This window comes from Ornithorhynchus anatinus, chromosome 1 (genome assembly GCF_004115215.2).
Source record: "Ornithorhynchus anatinus isolate Pmale09 chromosome 1, mOrnAna1.pri.v4, whole genome shotgun sequence".
NCBI lineage: Eukaryota > Metazoa > Chordata > Mammalia > Monotremata > Ornithorhynchidae > Ornithorhynchus > Ornithorhynchus anatinus.
Genome location: NC_041728.1, coordinates 85,708,432 through 85,731,141, shown reverse-complemented (window position 1 = coordinate 85,731,141; position 22,710 = coordinate 85,708,432). Strand labels below are relative to the sequence as shown.

General features: G+C 46.5%; 1 protein-coding gene and 1 non-coding gene across 3 annotated transcripts in view; both read right to left on the bottom strand.

The window, feature by feature from the left end:
* The window catches only part of HPCAL1 (hippocalcin like 1), a 158,792-nt gene that overhangs the window by 5,516 nt on the left and 130,566 nt on the right, over window positions 1–22,710 (bottom strand). For both annotated transcript variants that reach the window (XM_029072478.2, XM_029072489.2), the window contains exons 4-5: window positions 6,408–6,809; window positions 2,826–2,931 (exon numbers count right to left, since the gene is read on the bottom strand). In XM_029072478.2, coding sequence (XP_028928311.1) covers window positions 2,826–2,931; window positions 6,408–6,785 — 484 coding nt within the window. In that variant the 5' untranslated portion in view covers window positions 6,786–6,809. The remainder of the gene's footprint in view (window positions 1–2,825; window positions 2,932–6,407; window positions 6,810–22,710) is intronic.
* LOC114816643 lies at window positions 19,397–19,532 on the bottom strand. Its single transcript, XR_003764440.1, has one exon. It is a non-coding gene; the product is annotated as a small nucleolar RNA SNORA7 (small nucleolar RNA).

Below are 22,710 nucleotides of genomic sequence, written 5' to 3'. Positions count from 1 at the left end.
ATTTCTAGAGCGGGGACACTTGAAGAGTGCTTTCCGATTGTGTCGACTAAGCAACTTCAAACAGTCAGCTCACGGGTTCCGCAAGTAGCTAGGCGGGGGCGGGGGGTTTCCGGCACAGAGGGGCTTGATGTCAAGAGCTGAAATTTTGATTTTAGCAGTCCATGAACACATGTGAACTGTGGAAATTGTGGGTCAAATGAGCAGAAATTCCCGGCAAACCAGAGTTCCTTCATAAGCAATGACCACCGGCTCCCATCCCACCAACTGGTGGCCTATCAGCAGTGAACAGCCAGGCTACAGCAGATAGTATGGGCGCTTGCGATTGGCCTAGGTAACCCAGGGTGTTTTCTCAGTGGTTTAGAGATGAGAAGATTGATACTTTTCTCGGAGTGGATTCTGTAGCGAAACAGTCCACGTATTTTAAGCTCAGAAGTCAACCCGTTTTGACAAATTGAAATTAAAACAAGCCTGCGTCGTTCTGCCGTCCTGAAGATTCGATTTCTGTCGGCACTTGCTCAAACAACTTTGGGTACTCCTCAGTGAAAAAGGCTGCCATTAATGAAAGATTGACGTTCTTATACTTTACTAAAACTTTCATCGGAACACAAGCAGGTACCCCCTAGACGAGTTTGTACAGTTCAGATTTCGACTGAAAACTGGCCCGGCCGCTTCTCAGCACGGGGCAGGTCACTACGCTAACAACCAGGAGTGAGAGCGAGGCCAGTGCCCCTGGACAAAGGAAGGAATCCCCCGCCGAGGGGAACTGCTCTGAGCATCCGGGCCTATGGTGTCAGTGTTTCAGTAACCGCTCTCTTTAGGTTAAGGTTTTCCCTGCACTGGCAGAGGAAGAAATACAACCTAGGAGTCTCTGGCCTTTGTGGGCCGGCCCCGCTGTTCAGCGCTGCCTATCAGACTCCCCCCGATGCCATCGTCCCTAATGGGCCCACAGTCTATCACTTTCCTTTCTGTTGCAGACAGCCAAAGAGAACCTGTTTGAATTTTTACAAGAACTCAAAACACAGACAGTGCTATCTCAGTGGGGGAAAAAAATCTGCCGGTTTTGGCTTGGGGAACAGCTTCTGTTGGTGAAGCCACATGGTTGCGCCGGAGAGGAGCTGCTGCAGCCAGCAGCTCTGAAATTCTGGAGGAGCAGCATGGTCTAGGGGATAGAGCACCAGGCCTGGGAGTCAGAAGGACCTGGGTTCTAATCCCGGCTCCGCCACTTGTCTTCCACGTGACTTTGGGCAAAACACTTCAGCTCTATGGGCTTCAGTTACCTCATCTGTATATTGGAGATTAAGATTCTGAGTCCCATGTGGGACAGGGACTGTGTCCAACCTGATTATCTTGTATCTAGGTTTAGAACAGTGCCTAGCATATAGCAAGAGCCTAACAAATACCATTACAAAAAAAATTCCCTCCCCACTCGAGGCCCTGGTCCACTCTGTCGCTACCTGGGTGGGGCTCTGCTCCAGACCAGGCTGCTCCCCCAGGTTTGAGGACACCGGCAGGATGTTCTGGCACTCCGCAAGGACTCTGCTGGCCCGGGGAAGGCCGAACGGAACTCCTCGCTGCTTCCAGAGTATCAGCGATGGGTTCAGAGAGCACACTTCTTTACGGGCAACTTATTCACTGACTTGCGCTGTTTTGGCACATTCTCTCTAGGATCCATCTTTTGGAAGATGCACTGCTTTCCCCTCATTCAGGATGGGGAGGTGAACAGGGGAAGGGAGAGACCGTCTAAGAAGCCAGCTCTGTTACTGGGTTTCAGTATCGTAATTCGATCCCGCTACAACACCGCTCCCAAATAAAGTACGGGGTCTTTATAGGAGACCCACAAGTAATAACCTCTATAGCACCGTAGGGAAGATAAACCCATCCTTTCATTTGTGATGAAAATGGTGATTTTTTGAACACCGGGGAGCCCGAGAAGGGAGCTGTTTCAGCCAACTAATTCTGCTACCAAGTTGGCTACCAGCCCTGCTGCTCCTCTGAGAGACACACTCTTTTGGGCTCTAGGGAGGAAGTTCTCCTTCCAAGAGGCCAAGCTGGTCAGAGGAACACAATGTCCAAATCAACAAGCAACTGGGGAAGCTGAAAGTGTAGATAAATACGATAAGGATGATAGTAAGACTCGAGGGAGGCTTTCGCTTTAACTACTGGGTTAAAAGTTTAGACAAACACTGAAAGCATACTTTTTAAAAAATGGTATTTGTTAAGCACTTTCTATGTGCCAAGCACCGCTCTAAGCCCTGGAGTAGATACATGTCATTCGGGCTGGATAGAGTCCCTGTCTTGCTTGGGTCTCACAGTTAATAATAATAATAATAATGATGGTATCTGTTAAACACTTACTATCTGCCAAGCACTGTTCTAAGCACTGGGGTAGATAGAAGGTAGTCAGGTTGTCCCACATGGGGCTCACAGTCTTAATCCCCATTTTACAGATGATGTAACTGAGGCACAGAGAAATTAAGTAGCCTTCCCAAGGTCACATAGCAAACAAGTGGTGGGACCAGATTAGAACCCATGTCTACTGATTCCCAAGCCCGTGCTCTTTCCACTAAGCCATGCTGCTTCTCAAGCAGGTGGAAGAACACTCATCAAGCCCAGGCTGATTTGGGGCCCAGATCTGATTATTCCCCTCATCATCTCTTTTTCTACTGCCTGCTGACCACATAGCAACTCATCCCCGAGGGGGTTAACAGGGCTACCTGGGACCTTTTATCAACATATCTGGGAAGGGGGAGGAGAGGGTAAATGGATGAAACCCGCTCCTCCTCAAAGGAATATCTGCTGTTTCGCTGAAGGCTTACGTATCTTACCGTCATTGTTCGTGTCCATCTGCCTGAAAATTTTGTCTGTTCGCTTCTCAGGGGTGGATTCGTCTTCGGGCATTTTCATTACTGAGGACACCATCTTGTAGATTGCCTGGAGGGAAGGATGGGAACACTGATTTACAATGTGCTTTGTACCTGTGGGGGTTAAGGAAGGAAGAAGAGGCAGACCCTTCCGTTTCCCTGCCCATCTGCCTTGGGCAAACTTTTTATCTCCTCCCTCAACTTCAGAAAACATTAGTTAACTCCCCTGATCCCGATCAACCAAGGATACTTAAGTGCCTACTATGTGCACAGTAACCATGTGCAAAACTCTAAATGCTAATCATTAAAATTGAAAAGGAGGGGGACTCTCCCATTAGACTTTAAGCTCCTTGAAGGCAGAGATCTTGTTGACCAACTTCACTGTACTGTATTCTCCCTAACACAGTACAGTGCTCTGTACAGAGGAAGCACTCAATGAATACTACTGAAACTAAGCGATCAATGAATACTACTGATTGTACTCAATGAATACTGTTGATTGTATGTACTCTCTCAAGTGCTTAGTATAGTTCTCTGCACACAATAGGTGGTGTATAATCAATAAAACTTATTGACTGATGGACCAAGGTGGGAAAGCTCTGCTCTATTTTCTGCGGGAAAGCTCTTCTCTATTTTCTGCCAGGCCCAGCTGTTGGCAAACCCCTTAGCGAGATGATTTTTATTATTATTATTATTTGTTAAGCACTTATTATGTGTCAAGAACTGTTCTAAGTGCTAGGGTGGATACAAATTTATCAGGTCACACATAGACCCTGTTCTGCAGGGGGCTCACAGTCTAAGTAGGAGGGAGAATAGGCAATGAATTCTCATTCTACAGTTGAGGGAACTGAGGCACGGATCGACTTGCCCATAGTCACACAGCAAAGAATCAGCAGAACCGACATTAGAACCCAGGTCCTCTGACTCCCAGGCCCATGCTCCTTCCAATTAGGGCACACTGCTTCTCTGATGCAGTCAGACTGCCCCATAATGAATCATCTTCATTTCTGTCACTGCTCAATCAGTCAATCAATGTAATTTACTGAGCACTTATCATCTGCAGAGCTCTGTACTAAGCTCTTGGAAGAGTACAATACAACAGAGTTGGCAGACAGGTTCCTTGCCCACAATGAGCTTACAGTCTAGAGGGGGGAGAAAGCCATTAATATAAATAAATTACATGTGTACATAAGTGCTGTGGGGCTGAGGGCAGGGTGCACACCGAGGGCCTAAAAGGTACAAATTCAAGTGCACAAATGACAAGGAAGGGAGAGGGAGTTTGGGAAAAGAGGGCTTAAATGGGGAAGGCCTCTTGGAGGAGATGTTATCGTAAGAGATGTGATCTTAATAACGCTTTGAGGGCTAAAGAGAGTGATGGTTTGGTATACACGGAGGGGAAAGATTTCCTGGCCAGGAGGAGGACATGGATAAGGGCTCAACAATGAGACAGACGAGATCGGGGCACAGTGAGTAAATTGGTGCAGGAGGAGTAAAGTGTGTGGGCTGGGCTGTAGTAGATCAGCGGCGTAAGGTAGGAGGGGGTAAGCTGATTGAGTGGTTTAAAGCCGGTGGTAAGGAGTTTCTATTTGATGTGGAAAGTGGATGGGCGACCACTGGAAGTTCTTGAGGAGTGGAGAGATGTGGACTGAGCAGTTTTGCAGAAAAATGATCCGGGACGCAGAGTGAAATATGGCCTGGAGTGGGATAAGACAGGAGGCAGGGTGGTCAGCGAGGAGGCAGATACAGTAGTCGCATATCAAGGTAGGATAAGTTGCTTGGACCACAGTAGTAACAGATGGGATGGAAAGAAAAGGACAGATTATAGTAATGTTGTGAAGGTAGAACCAATGGGATTTGGTGACAGATTGAATACGTGGATTGCATGAGAGACGAGTTAGGGATAAGGTCAAGGTTACAGGCTTGTGAGGTTGGAACGACAGTGGTATTACTAACAGTGACAGGAAAGGCAGAGGGAGGACAGCATTTGGGTAGGAAGATAAGGAAGCAGCATGGCTCAGTGGAAAGAGCACGGGCCGGGGAGTCAGAGGTCAGGGGTTTAAATCAATCCCGGCTCCGCCGCTTGTCAGCTGTGTGACTTTGGGCAAGTCACTTAATTTCTCTGTGCCTCAGTTCCCTCATCTGTAAAATGGGGACTAAGACTGTGAGCCCCTCGTGGGGCAACCTGATCACCTTGTAATCTCCCCAGAGCTTAGAACAGTGCTTGGCACATAGTAAGCGCTTAACAAATGCCATCATTATTACTATTATAAGGAGTTCAATTTTGAACATGCTTTGCTTGAGGTGTTGGTGGGGCATCCAGGAAAAAATACCCTGCAGGCAGAAGGAAATGCATGACTGCAGGGGAGGGGAGGGCTGGAGAGATAAATTTGGGAATCACTTCAGTACAGATGGTAGTTGAAGCCATGGGAGCAAATGAGTTCTCCAAAGGAGTGGGTGTTGATGGAGAATAAGAGGAGACCCCGGACTGAGCTTTGAGGGACCCCCATATTCAGAGGACGGGGGACAGAAGAGGAGTTTTGCAAAATACACTGAGAAGGAGTGGTCAGAGAGATGAGGAGAACCGGAGAAGAGAGGACAGTGTCAGCGAAGCCAAGGTTGGATTATGTTTCAAGGCAAAGGGGGTGGTCCACAGTGTCGAAAGAGGACCGGGATGGAGAAAAAGCCATCAGATTTGGCAAGAAGAAGGTCACTGGTGACCTTAGAGAGTGTTGTTTGCATGGAGTGGAGGGAGTGCAGACCAGATTGGAGGGGACCAAGGAGAGAACTGGAGAGGGAGTTAAAGCAGGAAAGATTTGAGAAGGGCAACTACGACATGTAGCTAATATTCTTCTTTACCAGTTTGTTCTTTCCAGGTAAATCTCCTAACGGAAGATCAATCCTGCAGGTTTGCAATTAATTTAATTTTGGTTCTGGATTTTGGGGGTGAGAGGTGTTGTTGGTGACTGTGCAGGGCACCATATCCAAGGGATACAAAAATCATTGTGACGAATGACCACCTGTACGATGTTGAATTCCCTAGTCCGGGAGGTCGCCTACAGCCCCTTCCGTGCACATACCTTGGATCCATAAACCCTCGTCTCCTTTCCCCATCCCCCAGGACAGTTTTAGCTGACTCAATCCGAGTGGTGAGAACTATGAGCTGTGATATGAGGAGAGAATGGCAAGGGTATGGGAAGCAACCTCACTGTGATCTTGGATCCCGGAGGGGGAGGGTCAGGCTGCCCAATCTATCTCCCTTTGGATAACCCAATTTGAACCGATGAGGAATACTTGCTTTTAAAGTCCTCTTGCCGCCTTTCACAACCGATTCTAAAGTTTAAATTTACAGATTAGAAAAAGAATGATCGGGATGCAGCCAAGAGGATGCTGCCAGGAGTCCTGGGTCCCAGAATGCTTTGCACCAGCGGCTACGATGAACTGGCAGTGGAACACACCTGGTTCCAATTCTCTCGGGAAGGAATCTGAACCACGGGGGCTACTGGGTTAAAAGCAACATCCACAAAAAACAAACACAAACATTTTTACCTGTACAATTTCGAGCATTTCCCCACGACTTATGTAACCATTTCCATCAAGGTCGTACATACTGAATGCCCACTTCAGCTTCTGCTCCAGCTTTCCCCGAGAGGTGACGCTCAGGGCAATGATAAACTCCCTAAAGTCAATCGTCCCGTCGCCATTCGTGTCGAACGTACGGAAGACGTGCTCGGCAAACTTGGAGGCGTCGCCATACGGGAAAAAGTTGGCGTATATCTTCTTGAATTCATCAACAGTCAAATGGCCGGTAGGGCAATCCTTTAGGAATCCCTTGTACCACTCTTGGAGCTCGTGGTCTGTGAATTCGGTGTTCTCCCGGAGATCCTGGAGCACCTCGGGGCGGAGCTTACTGTTCTGCTTCCCCATTCTGTTCTAGGTAACCCTCAAAATCTGGAAAACAAGAGGTTACAGAGGTCAGCAAGAGGTCACGATCAGGGTTCACACTGGCTCCTAGCGCCTGATCATATCACATTCCTGTGGGGAAGGCAAACTCTATGGATACACTACCAGAAAGACTGCAGTGGGGCATTCTAGGAGATATGTTTCCGTGGCACAGCTATGGGTCGGATACGACTCGACAGCACAGACAATGCTGCGGGAGTCCTCTAGTCGGGTCATGGGAGACTCCCCCCAAATCCAAGTGTGTGCTTTAATCCCCTTACAACTTGAACGGCGTGCTACTCCACAGATGAATTTAAGAAAAATGCAGACAAATTTATTATCTTCATCAGGGTATTTAAGCGCTTACTAAGCGTCAAGCACTGTTCTAAAGTGCTAGGGTACATAAGTTGATCAGGCACACAATCAATCAATCAATGAATCATCTATTGAGCACTTCCTGTGTACAGAGAATTGTCCTAAGCACTTGGGAGAGTACAATATAACAGAATTGGTAGATAGATTCCCTGCCGACAACGAGCTTACGGTCTAGAGAGAGAGACAGACATTAAATTATGGAAATGTACAGAAGTGCTGTGGGGCTGAATGGAGTGGTGAATAAAGGGAGCAAATCAGGGTGATGCTGAAGTGAGTGGGAGAAAAGGAAATGGGAAGGCCTCTTGAAAGAGATGCACCTTCATTAAGGCTTTGAAGGAGGAGAGAGTAATTGTCTGATGGCTATGAAGAAGGTGAGCATTCCAAGCCAGAGGCAGAATGTGGGCGAGAGGTCGGCGGCGAGATAAACAAGACCGAGGTACAGTGAGTAGGCTGGCATTAGAAGAGTAAAGTGTGTGGGCTGGGTTGCAGATTAAGAGTAGCGAGGTGAGGTAGGAGGGGGCAAGGTGATTGAGTGCTTTAAAGCCGACAGTAAGGAGTTTCTACTTGATGTGGAGGTGGATGGGCAATCACTGGGGGTTCCTGAGGAGTGAGGGACCATGAACTGAAGGCTTTTTTGGAAAAATTAATTCATTCATTCAACAGTATTTATTGAGCGCTTACTATGTGCAGAGCACTGCACTAAGCACTTGGATAGAGACAATCCCCGCCCACTGACGGGCTCACAGTCTAATCGGGGGAGACAGACGGACGGACAAAAACAGGACAACTTAATCACGATAAACAGAATCAAGGGGATGTACACCTCCTTAACAAAATAAATAGGGTAATAAAAATATATACAAATGAGCACAGTGCTGAGGGGAGGGGAAGGAAGAGGGGGAGGATCAGAGGGAAAGGGGGGAAAGAGGGCTTAGCTGAGGGGAGGTGAAGGGGGAGCAGAGAGGGAGCAGAGGGAAAGGGGAAGCTCACTCTGGGAAGGCCTCCTGGAGGAGGTGAGCTCTCAGTAGGGCTTTGAAGAGGGGAAGAGAGTTAGTTTGGCGGAGGTGAGGAGGGAGGGCATTCCAGAACAGCGGTAGGACGTGGGCCGGGGGTCGACGGCGGGATAGGCGTGAATGGGGGGCGGTGAGGAGGTGAGCGGTAGAGGAGCGGAACGTGCGGGGTGGGTGATCAGAGCAGCAGAGTGAACTGTGGACTGGAGTGGTGAGGGACAGGGGGCTGGGAACTCCAGCATTGGTACAGTGCCTCCAGCGCTCAGTACAGTTCCTGGCACATAGTAAGTGCTTAATAAATAGCATAATAATTAAGTTAGCAAGGAGGCTGATAGAGTAGTCTAGAGGAAAGGGTGGATTTTAGTGATATTGTGAAAGTCACAAGATTATGGGCTTGTGATACAGGAAGGATGGTGGTGCTGTTTACAGTGATCGGAAAATCAGGGGAAGGACAGGGTTTGGGTGGGAAGATATGGGGTTCCGTTTTGGACACGGTAAGTGTGAGGTGACAGCAGGACAATCAAGCAGAGATGTCTTGTAGGCAGGAGGAAATGAGAGACTGCAGAGAGGGAGAGGGAGACCAGGGCTGGAGATGGAGATTTGGGAATCATCTGCATAAGTTGGTAGTTGAAGTCATGGGAGTGAATGAGTTCTCCAAGGGAGTGAGTTGTAGATGGAGAATAGAAAGGGACCCAGAACTGAACCTTGAGGGACACCCACAGTTAGGGGGTGGTAGGTGGAGGAGGACCCCAAGAGAGTGAAGATGAGTGGCCAGAGGGATAGGAGGAGAACCAGGAAAGAGGACAGTATTAGTGAAGCTGAGGTTGGATAATGTTTCCAGGAGGAGGTGGTCAGCAGTGTTGTAGATGTTCCCTGTCCCTCAGGAGATTACAGACCAAGTAGGAAGGAGAATAGAAACTAAATCCCCAAATTATAGATCAGGAAACTAAGGCACAGAGAAGATGAGCAACTTGGCCAAGGTCACACAGCAGGCAACTGGCACAATCGGGATTAGAACCCAGGTCCTCTGATTCCCAAAGCCCATGCTATTTCCACGAGGCCGCACTACTCCTCAAAAGTAGCCACTGTGCCTGCTATTCATGGCTCACGCCTTCTGTAAACCTTCCTTTTTTTATTTGGATTTGTGGCAATACCTTGCTCGTTTTCATTGGGTCAACATGTGGGTGAATTCAAAGATGGCGGTGCCCTGAACCAGATATCCCACTGTCTTGCTGAATGACACCGCCGTGGAATTCATGACACAAGCAAGAGTACACTTGCATAGATGAGCAGTGGAATTAAAGATGGTGGCATGGGGAAAGTTGCCCACAAACTCCAAAACTTGTGAAGCATGCTCGTGTGCTAGGACACACCACCTTGGAAGCAGTGGATTAGGTAATCTAAAAGTGGTATGAAGTGTACCAGCCTGTTTTTAACTTTGTCTTCTATTAACAGAGCTTAAAAATGCTGGTTGTGAGGAGCTGGGTTATCCGACACCCTATTCTAAGTAGGGCGGGTGCAGGGTGAGAAGTGGGTCCCCCCTTTTCAGTTTGGGGTTCTGAAAGACCAAAAATACTCTTGAAGTAGCAGGGGTCGGAGGCTCTGAGAGACAAGGGTTGAATAGGAGGTGGGAGAAGGGATAGTTAGTGAAAGTTGGTTCAAGGGAGTTTAAGGTGGCAAGGCATGACAGCTGGTAAAATGTCTAATTATTAATAAAAATAATAATTATGGTACTTGTTAAAGTGCTTATTATGTGCCAAGCACTATTCCAAAGTGCTGCGGTAGTTACAAATTAATCAGATTGGACACGGTCCCAGTCCCACATGGGGCTCACAGTCTCAATCTCTATTTTACAGGTGAGGGTACTGAGGCCCAGAGAAGTAAAGTGACTTGCCCAAGGTGACACAGCAGGCAAGTGGCGGAGTCAGGATTAGAGCCATGAGCTTCTGACTCCCAGGCCCATGCTCTATCCCCTAGGCCATGCTGCTTCTCTATACTAATTATTAATAAAAATAATAATTATGGTACTTTTTAAAGTATTATGTGCCAAGCACTATTCTAAAGTGCTGCGGTAGTTACAAATCAATCAGATTGGACACGGTCCCAGTCCCACATTATTATGTTGGTATTTGTTAAGCGCTTACTATGTGGAGAGCACTGTTCTAAGCGCTGGGGTAGATACAGGGTAATCAGGTTGTCCCACGTGAGGCTCACAGTTAATCCCCATTTTACAGATGAGGTAACTGAGGCACAGAGAAGTGAAGTGACTTGCCCACAGTCACACAGCTGACAAGTGGCAGAGCCGGGAGTCGAACTCATGACCTCTGACTCCGAAGCCCAGGCTCTTTCCACTGAGCCACATGGGGCTCACAGTCTCAATCTCCATTTTACAGATGAGGGTACTGAGGCCCAGAGAAGTAAAGTGACTTGCCCAAGGTGACACAGCAGGCAAGTGGCGGAGTCAGGATTAGAACCATGACCTTCTGACTCCCAGGCCCATGCTCTATCCCCTAGGCCATGCTGCTTCTCTATAATGTCTAACCTCCGCGTTCTTCCAGCTCCCTCCCCACCCACCCCAAATCAAGTGTCTTCCTTGCTCTCTTACTGCTCACCCCAGGAGCTCCTGGCAGGCTCTCCCTGTGGCTCTCAGACACATTTTGGGAGGGAAGTGATATAGAAATGAGGCATAGGAATTTCTGATAATCATTCAGCATTTTTGCTGCAGGTTCAGAAAACTAATGCTCTCGATAATACTGGAACATGGCTCAGTACATAAGAAAATACTATACGACAGGCAATCGCCACTGCAGGCCTAGGAGCGAACACAGTTAACAATGAAAAAAACCCACAGAACCTCTGCATTTGGCTCTAGCTTGCTCCCTCTGGCTTTGCGGTTGGTCCGGATACATTTCCCTTTTCACCCCGGCTTGCTAGTTCAATCCCTTTGGTCAGTTTCTACTCCTAGGCTGCAGAAAAAATAAGAGGCAGCTTCCATTCGTCCCCTCTTAAATCTTCCTGAAAGGGATGTTCTGAACTCCAAAATCCCGGTACCACCTGGATTTCAGGATTCCTAAGACTCCGATAGAAAGCAAATGTCAAAATAATCTACGGGGAGAATGGACAGGTCAGATGACAGTGGGGAGGGAAAAAGTCAATCTTTCATTATCGATCTTTCAAATGGACGTTTGAACATTTGAAAGGAAATTTCCTTTCAATTCACCCTCCCAAACAGCAATGAACGTTCTTGGGTCATCCTTCCCTGCCCTTCTCCACCTCCGCTCACGTGTCTGGCCCGGCCCAGGTTACAGAAGCAGCGTGGCTCAGTGGAAAGAGCCTGGGCTTTGGAGTCAGAGGTCATGAGTTCGACTCCCAGCTCTGCCACTTGTCAGCTGTGTGACTGTGGGCAAGTCACTTAACTTCTCTGTGCCTCAGTTCCCTCATTTGTAAAATGGGGATTAAAAAAGTGTGTGAGCCCCACATGGGACAACCTGATTACCCTGTATCTCCCCCAGCGCTGAGAACAGTGCTTGGCACCTAGTAAGCGCTTAACAAATACCAACATTATTATTATTATTATTACAATTTACGAAGAGACAGAGGTCTGTCGGACTTGTGCGGTAGAGGAGAGTGAGAAGCAGGGTGGTCTACTGGAAAGAGGACCTGGCTCTAATCCTGTGCCGCCCACCAGGCTGCTGTTTGACCTAGAGCAAGTCACTGAACTCTGTGCCTCAGTTTCTTCATCTGTAAAATGGAGATTCATCATCTGTTCTCCCTCCCACTTGGTCTGTGAGTGCCACATGGGTTAGGGACTGGGTCCCAATTTCTATTTATTATTATTGCATTTAAGCATTTTTAAATCATTTATCATTTTATCATTATCATTTAAGCAGCATGGTTTAGGGGAAAGAGCACGGGCTTTGGAGTCAGAGGACAAAGATTCTAATACCAGCTCCACCACTTGTCTGCTGTGTGACCTTAAGCAAGTCACTTAACTTCTCTGTGCCTCAGTTCCCTCATCTGTAAAATGGGGATTAAAACTATGAGCCCCACATGGGACATCATGATTACCATGTATCTATCCCAGCATTTAGAACAGTGCTTCACACATAGTAAGCGCTTAACAAATACCATGATTATTATTGAGAAGCAGCATGGTTAGTGGAAAGAGCACGGGCTTGGGAGTCAAAGGTCATGGGTTTGAATCCCAGCTCTGTCACTTATCAGCTGTGTGACTTTGGGCAAGTCACAACTTCTCTGTGCCTCAGTTACGTCATCTGTAAAATGGGGATGAAGACCGTGAACCCCATGTGGGACAACCTGACAACTTTATATCTACCCCAGAGCTTGGTACATAGGCAGTTAACAAATACCATTATTATTATTTATGGTATTTATTAAGCACTTATTAGGCATCAAGCATTGTTCCCAGTGCTGTATATATTGTTTCTACATGTATTGTATGAAGCAGCATGGCTTAGTAGATAGAGCTAGAGAGTGAGAAGGTCCTGGGTTCTAATTCTGGCTCCACTAGTTAGAAGGTCCTGGGTTCTAATTCTGGCTCCACTATATGTCTGATTTGTGACCTTGAGCAAGTCATTTCACTTCTCTGGGTCTCAGTTACCTCATGTATAAAATGGGGATTAAGAGCGGGAGGCTCACGTGGAAAAGGGACTGTGTCCAACCAGATTAATTTATATTTACCCCAGCACTTAGAACTGTGTGTGGCACACAGTGAGCGCTTAAGTATTATTATTAATTATTCATATTAATTATTATCATTATTAACCCAGTGCTTAGCACATAATAAACACTTAAACATCATCATCATTATTATATTATGAGTGGTCCTCCTGTTCATCAGGGTGGAAATAGCAGCCAGGGGGTTCCTGCAGCAAGCAGGCGGGGGTTGGCTGTTTCCCAGGCTTTTGGCTCATGGCTGTTGGTTGGCTTCTTCCTCTTGCCCAGTAGCCAGCCATAAAACAGCCCTACTCTGGCTTCAATTAACCATCTAAGCACCATGCTGGATTTTTGCTATGCATTTTCCTTCAATAGTTGACTTGTAATAGTTTTCAAAACTGAATTAATATCTACTCCCCAAGACCATTTCCCATGATGGACTACCTATTGCAATTTTTATGAGGGTCATTATGGGAATCCATGCATGCCAAATAAACCAGGCAGGTCCGCATTCACTCCCAATCACTCAGGGAGGAAAGCTGGCTGGCACTGAACGAAAGGACCAAATGAAATATTAAATAATGAGGATCTCATTTTCCATCTCTCCCGGAGTTTTTTTAGACCCGAGCCAGAAGAGCCTCTTGAAGAAAGGAGTCGTAGGACCGCCCTCACACTGCCACTCTGCCACTAAACAAACACAGGAACGAGAAAGATCCTTGGCTTGCCGGGAAATGCGCTGAGGTGGAGGAAATGCTTCGGCCCAAAGGGATAAGGCCAAGCTCACATTTTATTCAAGAAATTACCATCATAATGTGGACATTAGAAATAAATCCACAAATGTTCATTTACTGAAATGAATTCCGTTCATCTCTAAGGAAGATGAGGGCAAGGAGGGTGAGGGGAAGAGGGAGGGGAAAATGATCATTCTACTAAGAACAAAGTCCATCTCATAATTTGCTTCAAAAGCGTTCTATTTAATTCAAATAGATTATCTGCTCTTGGTAAGTTATGGCTCTCTGAAAACATCAAAGGCAGCATCAGAACCCGTGGAAATAAACCCAGAGGGAAAAGGCAAGATACATATCTTTCACCTCACTTTCTCAGATACTCTGGATGGTTCATGTGCCAAACAGCAGTACAAATGTGCCGTCGGATAAACTTGCTAAGAAAAAACTTATTTTAATGTCATTTGAAAATTAGGGTCTATCTAATAGAATAGCTCCTCTCAGCTGCTAGACAAGATTCCAACATCTCAGAGGCTGAAGTTTTTGAGAATAAAGTGCCCAAACATCCCATTAATCACAACCCAAAGGTCCCGCTGCTGCTGCTGGCATCCAATTGACATTTCACTCCATGGCTCTGAAATGCTTTCATCAAATCAGGTTTCCGCAGCGGAGCTGGCTGGGCCAGACACAGGAAACACTTCGGGGGAGAGTGATGGGGCAAAAAACGAAAACTCTTAGAGAAAAGCTTTGCCTGAGACCTGTGATTAGTCATTGCTTTTAATTCCAATGAAAGGAGTCATCGGAGGCACCGGAAAAACAGCTTGCACCAGTTTATGACTGCAGGTGGGAATTGGAAAGAAAGCCCCACGGGGATGAACGGACTTGAAACAAACATTGTTGTTTTCTAGTGACCAATAGGCCAAGTTCCTTCTCGTGGTGACTGCCAAGCAATTTTCTGCCTCTGTCTAGATTCGATCAGTCATCACTGGGAGAGGAAAGGCTAAATGCATTTTAACAGCAAATCCAGCCCATTTACTTGCTCTCTTCAACACAAACCACCGGTCTGTAAAGCCCATGTGTTCCGCTTGGCTAGAGACCAACAACCAGTGCCTGTGACAACTGATTGAACTTTAGGGTTCTCATATAACCCGAGAGCACCCTAGAACAGGGATGACATGCAGAGGCCTAGACACTCCGAAGTGGATCAATAAATGTTCTTTGATGATGAGGAGGAGGAGGAGAAGGATGGTGTGGATGATGACGATGGAGATAATGATGTTGGAGATGATGGTGATTGTGCCGTTCCCTGGATCTATGGGCCAAGTGACAAGATTTTCTCCAAGTGGGACAGTTTAGCTCGTTCCAGAGGGCTCAGATTCCAGTGGACTGAACATGGGATGGGGAGGAAACACGGGCGAGGGAGGTAGAGAGGCACTCACATAAAAAAAGAGAGTATACTTTCTGAACTCCACTTTCTTTCTAAGTTTCTAAAATACAGTGAAACCTCAGCAGACTCACTTATCCCCTCCTGCTAAAGAATCAGCTTCTTCCTGGGGTCCAGACAATAATAACTGTGGTACTTCCTAAGCAAGTGTTACATGCCAAGTACTACTGAGTGCTGGGGTCGATACAAGATAATCAGGTCAGACAGAGTTTCTGTCCCACATGGGGCTCTCAGTCTAAGTAGGAAAGAGAGCAAGTACTGAATCCCCATTTTAAAGTTGGGGAAACTGGGGCACAGAAAAAGTAACATATCCACAGTCAAATTCTAGGCAAGTGGCAGAGCTGGGATTAGAACTCGGGTCCTCTAACTACCAGCCCCATGCGCTTTCCAGTAGGCCACATATCTTCTTTGGCTCTTCCCCCGCTCTTCCCAACACAGCTTTCACCAAGCAGACAAGGTGCACTTTATCAGGATTTCCTGTGCACTCAAGCCCTGTCTCCATCTCCCCATTCCTTTCTCTCTTACAGGTGACACCACTGATACGGACACTCTCCCACTTGCACATATTTGCCAGGCACTAGCATCCCTCTGTGGGATAGCACAGAATTCTGGAATACAAGCTCTCTGAGGATAAGGCAGACCTTAGAACTGTCTCCAGTAAAATTCCATCTCCTGGGACTTTTACAGCTCCTATCTAAGTTCTCTGAACCTTTCCTAACCCAGTAGTCTCTCTTTCCCATTCTCAGCCAGCAGGTAAGTGAACTATCAACCTTAAGGGCACATCCACGTCTTCCCTATGACATCAGAGGCTTTCCCACATTGGCGGCAATTCCCTCTAACTCTGAAGCGAGGGACTCATGTAGTCATGATGGAAAAGTTCCCAAATGGAACCTTTTTCAGGATAGTGGGCCTAGCAGTACTGTCTTGCTAAAATTAGACTGTTCACATCACCAGTGAGCTAGCATAAGCACAGTCAATTCTCTGCCCTCACAAACCACAGTATCGATTGATTCTCTATAGTACACAGGACACTGTACAAGGCACTTGAACATACAAAATACATATAACTGGCCCTCAGAGGGTTAACAGGCTAATAAACCATAGTTATGAGTGAGAATTGATAGAACAGTCACCAGGGAATTAATAAATACATAGATAAACCTCAGTGTGTAAGAAGGCATAACTGGAAAAGTTGGAGAGCAGGCATTGCTTCTTGGAAGAGTTGGATTTTAGGAGAACTTTAAAGGAGGGGAGGGCTGGGCTCAGCAAAACTGAGGGGAAGGGCATTCTAGGCAAGTGAAATGTTGGAACATTGGATCGGAGGTGGGAGAATTGAGGGCAAGGCACAACCTAGAAAGAGAAGCAGTATGGCCTAGTGGAAAGAGCACAGGCCTGACAGTTAGAGGACCTGGGTTCTAATCCTGGTTTCATCTATTGTCTGGTGTGTAACCTTGAGCAAGTCAATTAATTGTTATATGCCTCAGTTTCCTCATCTGTTAAACGGGGATTAAATCCTATTCCCTCCTATTTAGAATGAAAGTCCCAAGAGAGGGACAGGCCCTGTGTCCGACCTAATTGTGTTGCATTTAATCCAGCACTTAGTAGAGCGCTTGGTACTTAACAAGTACTGTTCTTCCTCTTATTCTTACCATGTTAGCTGGAGAGGAGCATGGAGTTAGGAGTTGGGTTGTAGTGTGAGAAGCGAGTTGAAAGGCAAGAGGAAGTCAGAAAATGGAAAACCTTGAAGCTGATGGTCAGGAGTTTCTATTTTATACATGAAGCAATGGGGGACTACTGGAGATTTTTGAGGAGAGAAGTAACAGGCTCTGATAAATGTTTTTAAAGGATTAAACAGTACCTCTGGGTCATCACAGTCTCTCACTATCAATCATATTTATTGAGTGCTTACTCTTCCTCTATCAGCCTGCATCAAGGAAGCCCAACACAAAGCTAAAACTGTGACAGAATTCTGTTACCGACGTAGCACATCGACCAAAGATGCAATGACAGACAAGGAAGTAGGAAGCGGAATCGAGAAGCCCGGCACATCTTTTGAGAGATTGTCAAACAGTGTGGTGATGGGCTTGGTATCCACAGAGCTGTAGTGTCGTCCCATCTTCTATACGACTGTGAGACCTCGACCATAGAACAGCTGCCACATCCAGCTGCTTATTACCCTATTTATTTTGTTAATGAGGTGTACATCCCCTTGATTCTATTTATCGTGATAATGTTGTCTTGTTTTTGTTTTCTTCTGTTTTGCTCTGCTGTCTGTCCCCCCCGATTAGACTGTTAGCCCGTCATTGGGCAGGGATTGTCTCTATCTGTTCCATACATTTCAAGCGCTTAGTACAGTGCTCTGCACATAGTAAGCCCTCAGTAAATACTATTGAATGAATGAATGAATTGTCCCATCAGTGTCATACACAAGCCAGGATCGACAGCAAAATGGCAGGATAAGATCACGGGCAATGAAACACTGGAATGTAGTCAGTCCTCTCTCATTAAATAAATACCACTGATTGATTACAGTTAAAACTCACTTTATCTTAGCTACTCTGGGTGGGACACGAGAGGGGAATGAGTGACAGTGGGATACCCAAATAGCTACTGAATGGAGAGCTGAAATTGGGAAAGCAAAAGTAAGGAGGGCAGAGGAAGTGCTTTACAGACACAGTAAAACGAAGCCTCACATAAAGCTGCAAACCAGCTGAAAACTGGGAGTCAACTGCTGAGGACAGACCAGCATGACACACTGCCACTGGGAAGAGAGAGGCTCTCTTCAAGGAAAGGCTTTGTAAAAGACAAGAAGGCAGAAGAGAAAAAAGTGTCAGGCACTACAGTCACCAAATATGATGATAGAATACATAGATAGGGCAGCTTTTTTGTATGCCCAATGCGGTTGGGGCCATGGGCCTTGTCCTTTTCAACCACACGTTCTCACAGGTGAATTTCACCATCAATGAGGTTTTCTTCTAATACAATGGATCAGTACACCCCCACACACTCCCCTCCCGCCCCACCCACAATCATGTATATCATCCATTGTCTACAGCCCTAAACTGTAAGGGTATTTGGTATATTACCCAGAATATTCTTGTTAGAAGATCACAAAAACAATGATTTACTAATCTTAGATGTATGAAGAATCCTGAAACTTAGAAGCTATATTTCCATTCCTGTTCAGGCTCCCTCATCCTTCACATTCTCTTAATGTTTGATTTTAAAAATAAAGACAACGTGCCAAATACTGTCATTTCAAAATCTCTATGCACTGGCGAATAAGGAGAACTTGGAATTCCGAAACGGAATTTTCAATTATATGACAATTCATAGACAGTAAAAACAAAGTAGAAAACAATTATAACCAACTAATTAAAGTGGCAGGAAGCTTTCAGAAAAAGGTCATCCTGCTAATTTCAAAATTAGCAGCTGGTGGTCTAAATTCTACTCTACATATTTGACTGTGGTAGAAATATTTGGAAATATAGATAAGCAAAGTTTTGAAGATCACACTCCTGTAGAAATCTTCTATACTTTGACTGAATAACCAAAATTCTCACATGGAGCCCCAGGTTGCCAGCAAGTTCACAGCTTTTTTTTTATGGTAACTGTTAAGCACTTATTATATGCCAGGCAGTGTACTAAGTGCTGGGCTAGATACAAGATAATTGGGTTGGACACAGCACCTGGCCCATAAGGGGCTCACAGTCTTAATCCCCATTTTTACAGATGAGGTAACTGAGGCCTAGGGAAGTGAAGTGACTTGCCCAAGGTCACACAGCAGACGTGTGGCATAACCGGAATTACAACCCAGGTCCTTCTGAATCCCAGACCTGTGCTCTATTCACCAGGTCTGGCTGCTTCTCTTCACATCTTCACAGCCCATAGGAAATCCCACCACCTCCAGGAGAAATTCCTTGCTTATTTTTTCTTCTCTGAAGATCACATTCTCCTCTCTCACCTCGGCACTTTTACATTCATGCCTCACATTCTCTTGTTCATACTAAACACTCCTTCCTATTTGTAAATTCTTCTCTGTCTGCTTACCTCACTAGATTGCAAGCTCTTTTGGGACAGGGATCATGTCTTCTCCGTATTCTATTTTTTTGGTGTGTATGGTATTTGTTAAGGGCTCGTCTTGTCTTATGCTGTCGAGCCGTTTCCGACCCATAGCGTCTCCGTGGACACATCTCTCCCAGAATGTCCCACTCTCCATCTGCAATCGCTCTGGTAGGGGATCCATAGAGTTTTCTTCATAAAAATATGGAAGTGGTTTATCAATGCCTTCTTCAACACAGTGAACTCGAGTCTCTGCCCTTGACTCTCTCCCGTGCCGCTGCTGCCCCGCACAGGTGAGTTTTGACTTGTAACAGATTGCCTTCCATTTGTTAGCCACTGCCCAAGCTAGGATGGAATGGATATGCCTCTGCTTGACTCTCCCTCCCGTAGCCAAGACTGGTAGAGTACTGCAACTCTCCAGGTGCAATCCTGGGAGGGGTGTTAAGGGCTTAGTAGGTGTCAAACATTGTTCTGAACACTGGGGTAGATACAAGATTATCAGGCTGGACTGGACATATCCTTGTCCCACATGGGGCTCACGGTCTAGGTATGAGAGAGTAGGACTTGCTCTTCATTTTACAGGTGAGGCAAGTGAGGCCCAGAGAAGTTAAATGACTTGCTCAAGGTCACACAGCAGGCAAGTGAAGTAGCATGGCCCAGTAGTAAGAGCATGGCCCTTGGAGTCAGAGGACCTGAGTTCTAATTCTGCTTCCACCCCTTGCCCATTGTGTGATCTTGGGCATGTCATTTCACTTCTCTGGGCCTCAGTTACTTAATTCATAAAAAGAGAATTAAGACTGTGAGCTCCATGTGGGACATGGACTGCCTCCAACCTGATTAACTGCAGCACTTAGTACAGTGCCTGGCACATAGTAAGTGCTTAATAAATACCATAAAAAGAACAGCTGACAGGCTTAGAACCCAGGTCCTTTGGATCCCAGGCCCACGTTTTACCCTTTATTGTACTTTCTTTAGCATAGTGTTCGAGATACTCAATAAATACTACTGATTGATTGACTAATAATGCTAGAGGCAACAGCAGGAGTGGTTTCTGCAGGCCAGGACAGTTTCAAACTACTTATTTCTCTCCCTGCTATTTACATCTCCTCACCCTGGGGCAATGACAACTCCCAAATCCTGACCTATTCATCCCCTAGCATGCACAAGCACTACATCCTGTGGGATATTCTCTGCCTCTCCACACCCACTTCATCACAGCCATCATTCTCCCTCTCCAACCAACAAACACCTCATCCCGGGTCTACTTGTTTCCACCCCTCCTATCTCCCACCTCCTACTAAAACCGTTTCTGGACCCGCCTTCGTACTGTGAACAAACACCCCTCCTGCCTCTTTTTTATGGTATTTGTTAAGCGCTTACTATGTGTCAGGTACTGTATTAAACCCTGGGGTAGATACAAGATGATCAGGTTGGACTAAATCCACATCCCACATGGGGTTTATAATCTTAATCCCCATTTTACGGATGAGGTACCTGAGGCACAGAAAAGTGAAAAGACTTGCCCAAGGTCACACAGCAGACAAGTGGTAGAGGCAGAATTAGAGCCCAGGTCCTTCTGACTCCAAGGCCCGTGCTCTATCCACTAAACCATGCTGCTTCTCCCTTCCTGCTCATTTTGCACTCCTCTGCTGGCCACCTGGCTCACTCTGGACGATGTCAGGTGCAGCGCTGCCCTAACCTGAGGCCACCCTCCTCCTCGTGACACCCAGGGGAAAAATCAAGGCATCGGCCGGCCCCTCGGCCCCCCATTGCTGTTTTCACCTTCTCTCAACCCCGTCTGTCTCCATCTCTCCATCTTCGTCCATCACCACATTCAGAGCCAATGTCCTCTGCCTCTTTCTAGACACCTTCCTCTCCTGACCAACTGGCCCTACCTCTGAGGGACTTTGATGCCCTTCTCTACTTCGTAGTCTCACTTCCATCACCTACACTGATCCTGAGGGACTTCAACACCCATGAGGGTGACCATACTGACACACCAGAGACCTGCCTTCGCACCCGTCTGCACTCTGCCCACCTCTTACTCCACTCCACAGTACCCACCAATGACAACCTAGATCTCATCACCACAGAACGCTGTACCTTTTCACACATCATTAGAATTATTGCATTTATTTTACATTATCTGTATTGTATTTACTATGTGTCCAACCCAATTTGCTTGTATCCACCCCAATGCTTAGTTCAGTGCCTGGCACACAGTAAGTCCTCAGCAAATACCACAGTTATTATTATAATACTTACTATGTGTCAAGCACCATTCTAACTGCTAGGGTAGATACCAATTAATGAGGTCCGATAGTCCCTGTCCCACATGGGGCTCCTAGTCGAAGTAGAAGGGAGAACAGGCATTGAATCCCTATTTTACAGATGAGGAACTGAGGCATAGGGAAGTTAAGCGAATTACCCAAGGTCTCGTAGCAGACGAGTGGAAGATATAGAGTTAGAACCCAGATCCCCTGATATCTAGGCCTGTGCTCTTTCCACTAAAGTGTTGGTCCTCTACTTTTCCACTTATGAATTGCCTGCCAGTTCTCTAGTCTATAAGCTTGCTGGGGGCAGGGAATGTGTCTGTTTATTGTTCTATTGTATTCTCCCAAGCGCTTAGTACAGTGCTCTGTACACAGTATGCACTTAATAAATACAAACTGACTGCCAGTCTCTGGCCACCATCTCCTAATCTGTCACAGTCTTCATTTCTGCCCCTTTGCCACTACTTTACTGGCAAAATAGACAGCCTGCTGCGCAAACTTTCCCAAGTCTCTTCCTTGCCTCCCCAACAACCTCATTCTCCCACATCCTCTTCCTCCTCTTTCCTTCCTAGATGCCCCCTCTTGGAAACGTTACTTCACTTTGGCCTCACCGACCCTGTGCCCAAGAAGCTTACATTCTAACAGGACAGAAAGGCACAAAATAACTGACAGAGGAAATGTGGAAGCCGTTCTGCATTGCCTAACACCGGTGTCTAATTCCTGCCCCCTCTGAAAGAAAGCTGGCATCACACTGACTCACACAGGAATTGCAAAACATTTCCTGGACCGTGCGTCAAAAAGCATGAGTGCAGACAGCCGTAATCGATCATGGTGGTCCCGAAGAGGAAGTGACAAATTTGGCCACAGAGAGAGGATAAAAGGGGGCAGCTGAAACAGGATAGGAGATGTCATTTGAGAATGGAAATCCCTTTCTTCCAACGGTTCGGTTAATTTTTTTACACTAACTGCATACTCTTCTCATCTCTGAGAAGCCAGGTAGCTGAAGGGAGCAGGCATTTTAGACAAAGAAACATAAGGGAAGACTCAATAAATTGTCGGGTCACCACACAACACATCAGCAGACTTGGGTGCAGAAGACAAGCCTCTTGCCTCGGGTATCGCTCTCCCGGTCTCTCCCTCCATCATGATTTAGCAAAACCACCATCTCTGAATCACATAAGATGCAGTCTAGCGGTCATGGAGGAGGACCAACCGGTCGGGACGGAAGCTAACCGTTCCATTTCCTGCTCGGCCCACTTAGTCATGGTGAGACTCGGGGCCGTTCCTTCGTCCTCCCCGCCTCGGCACATTCCTCTGAGAACCGAAACCTTGTCCCTTAAGGGG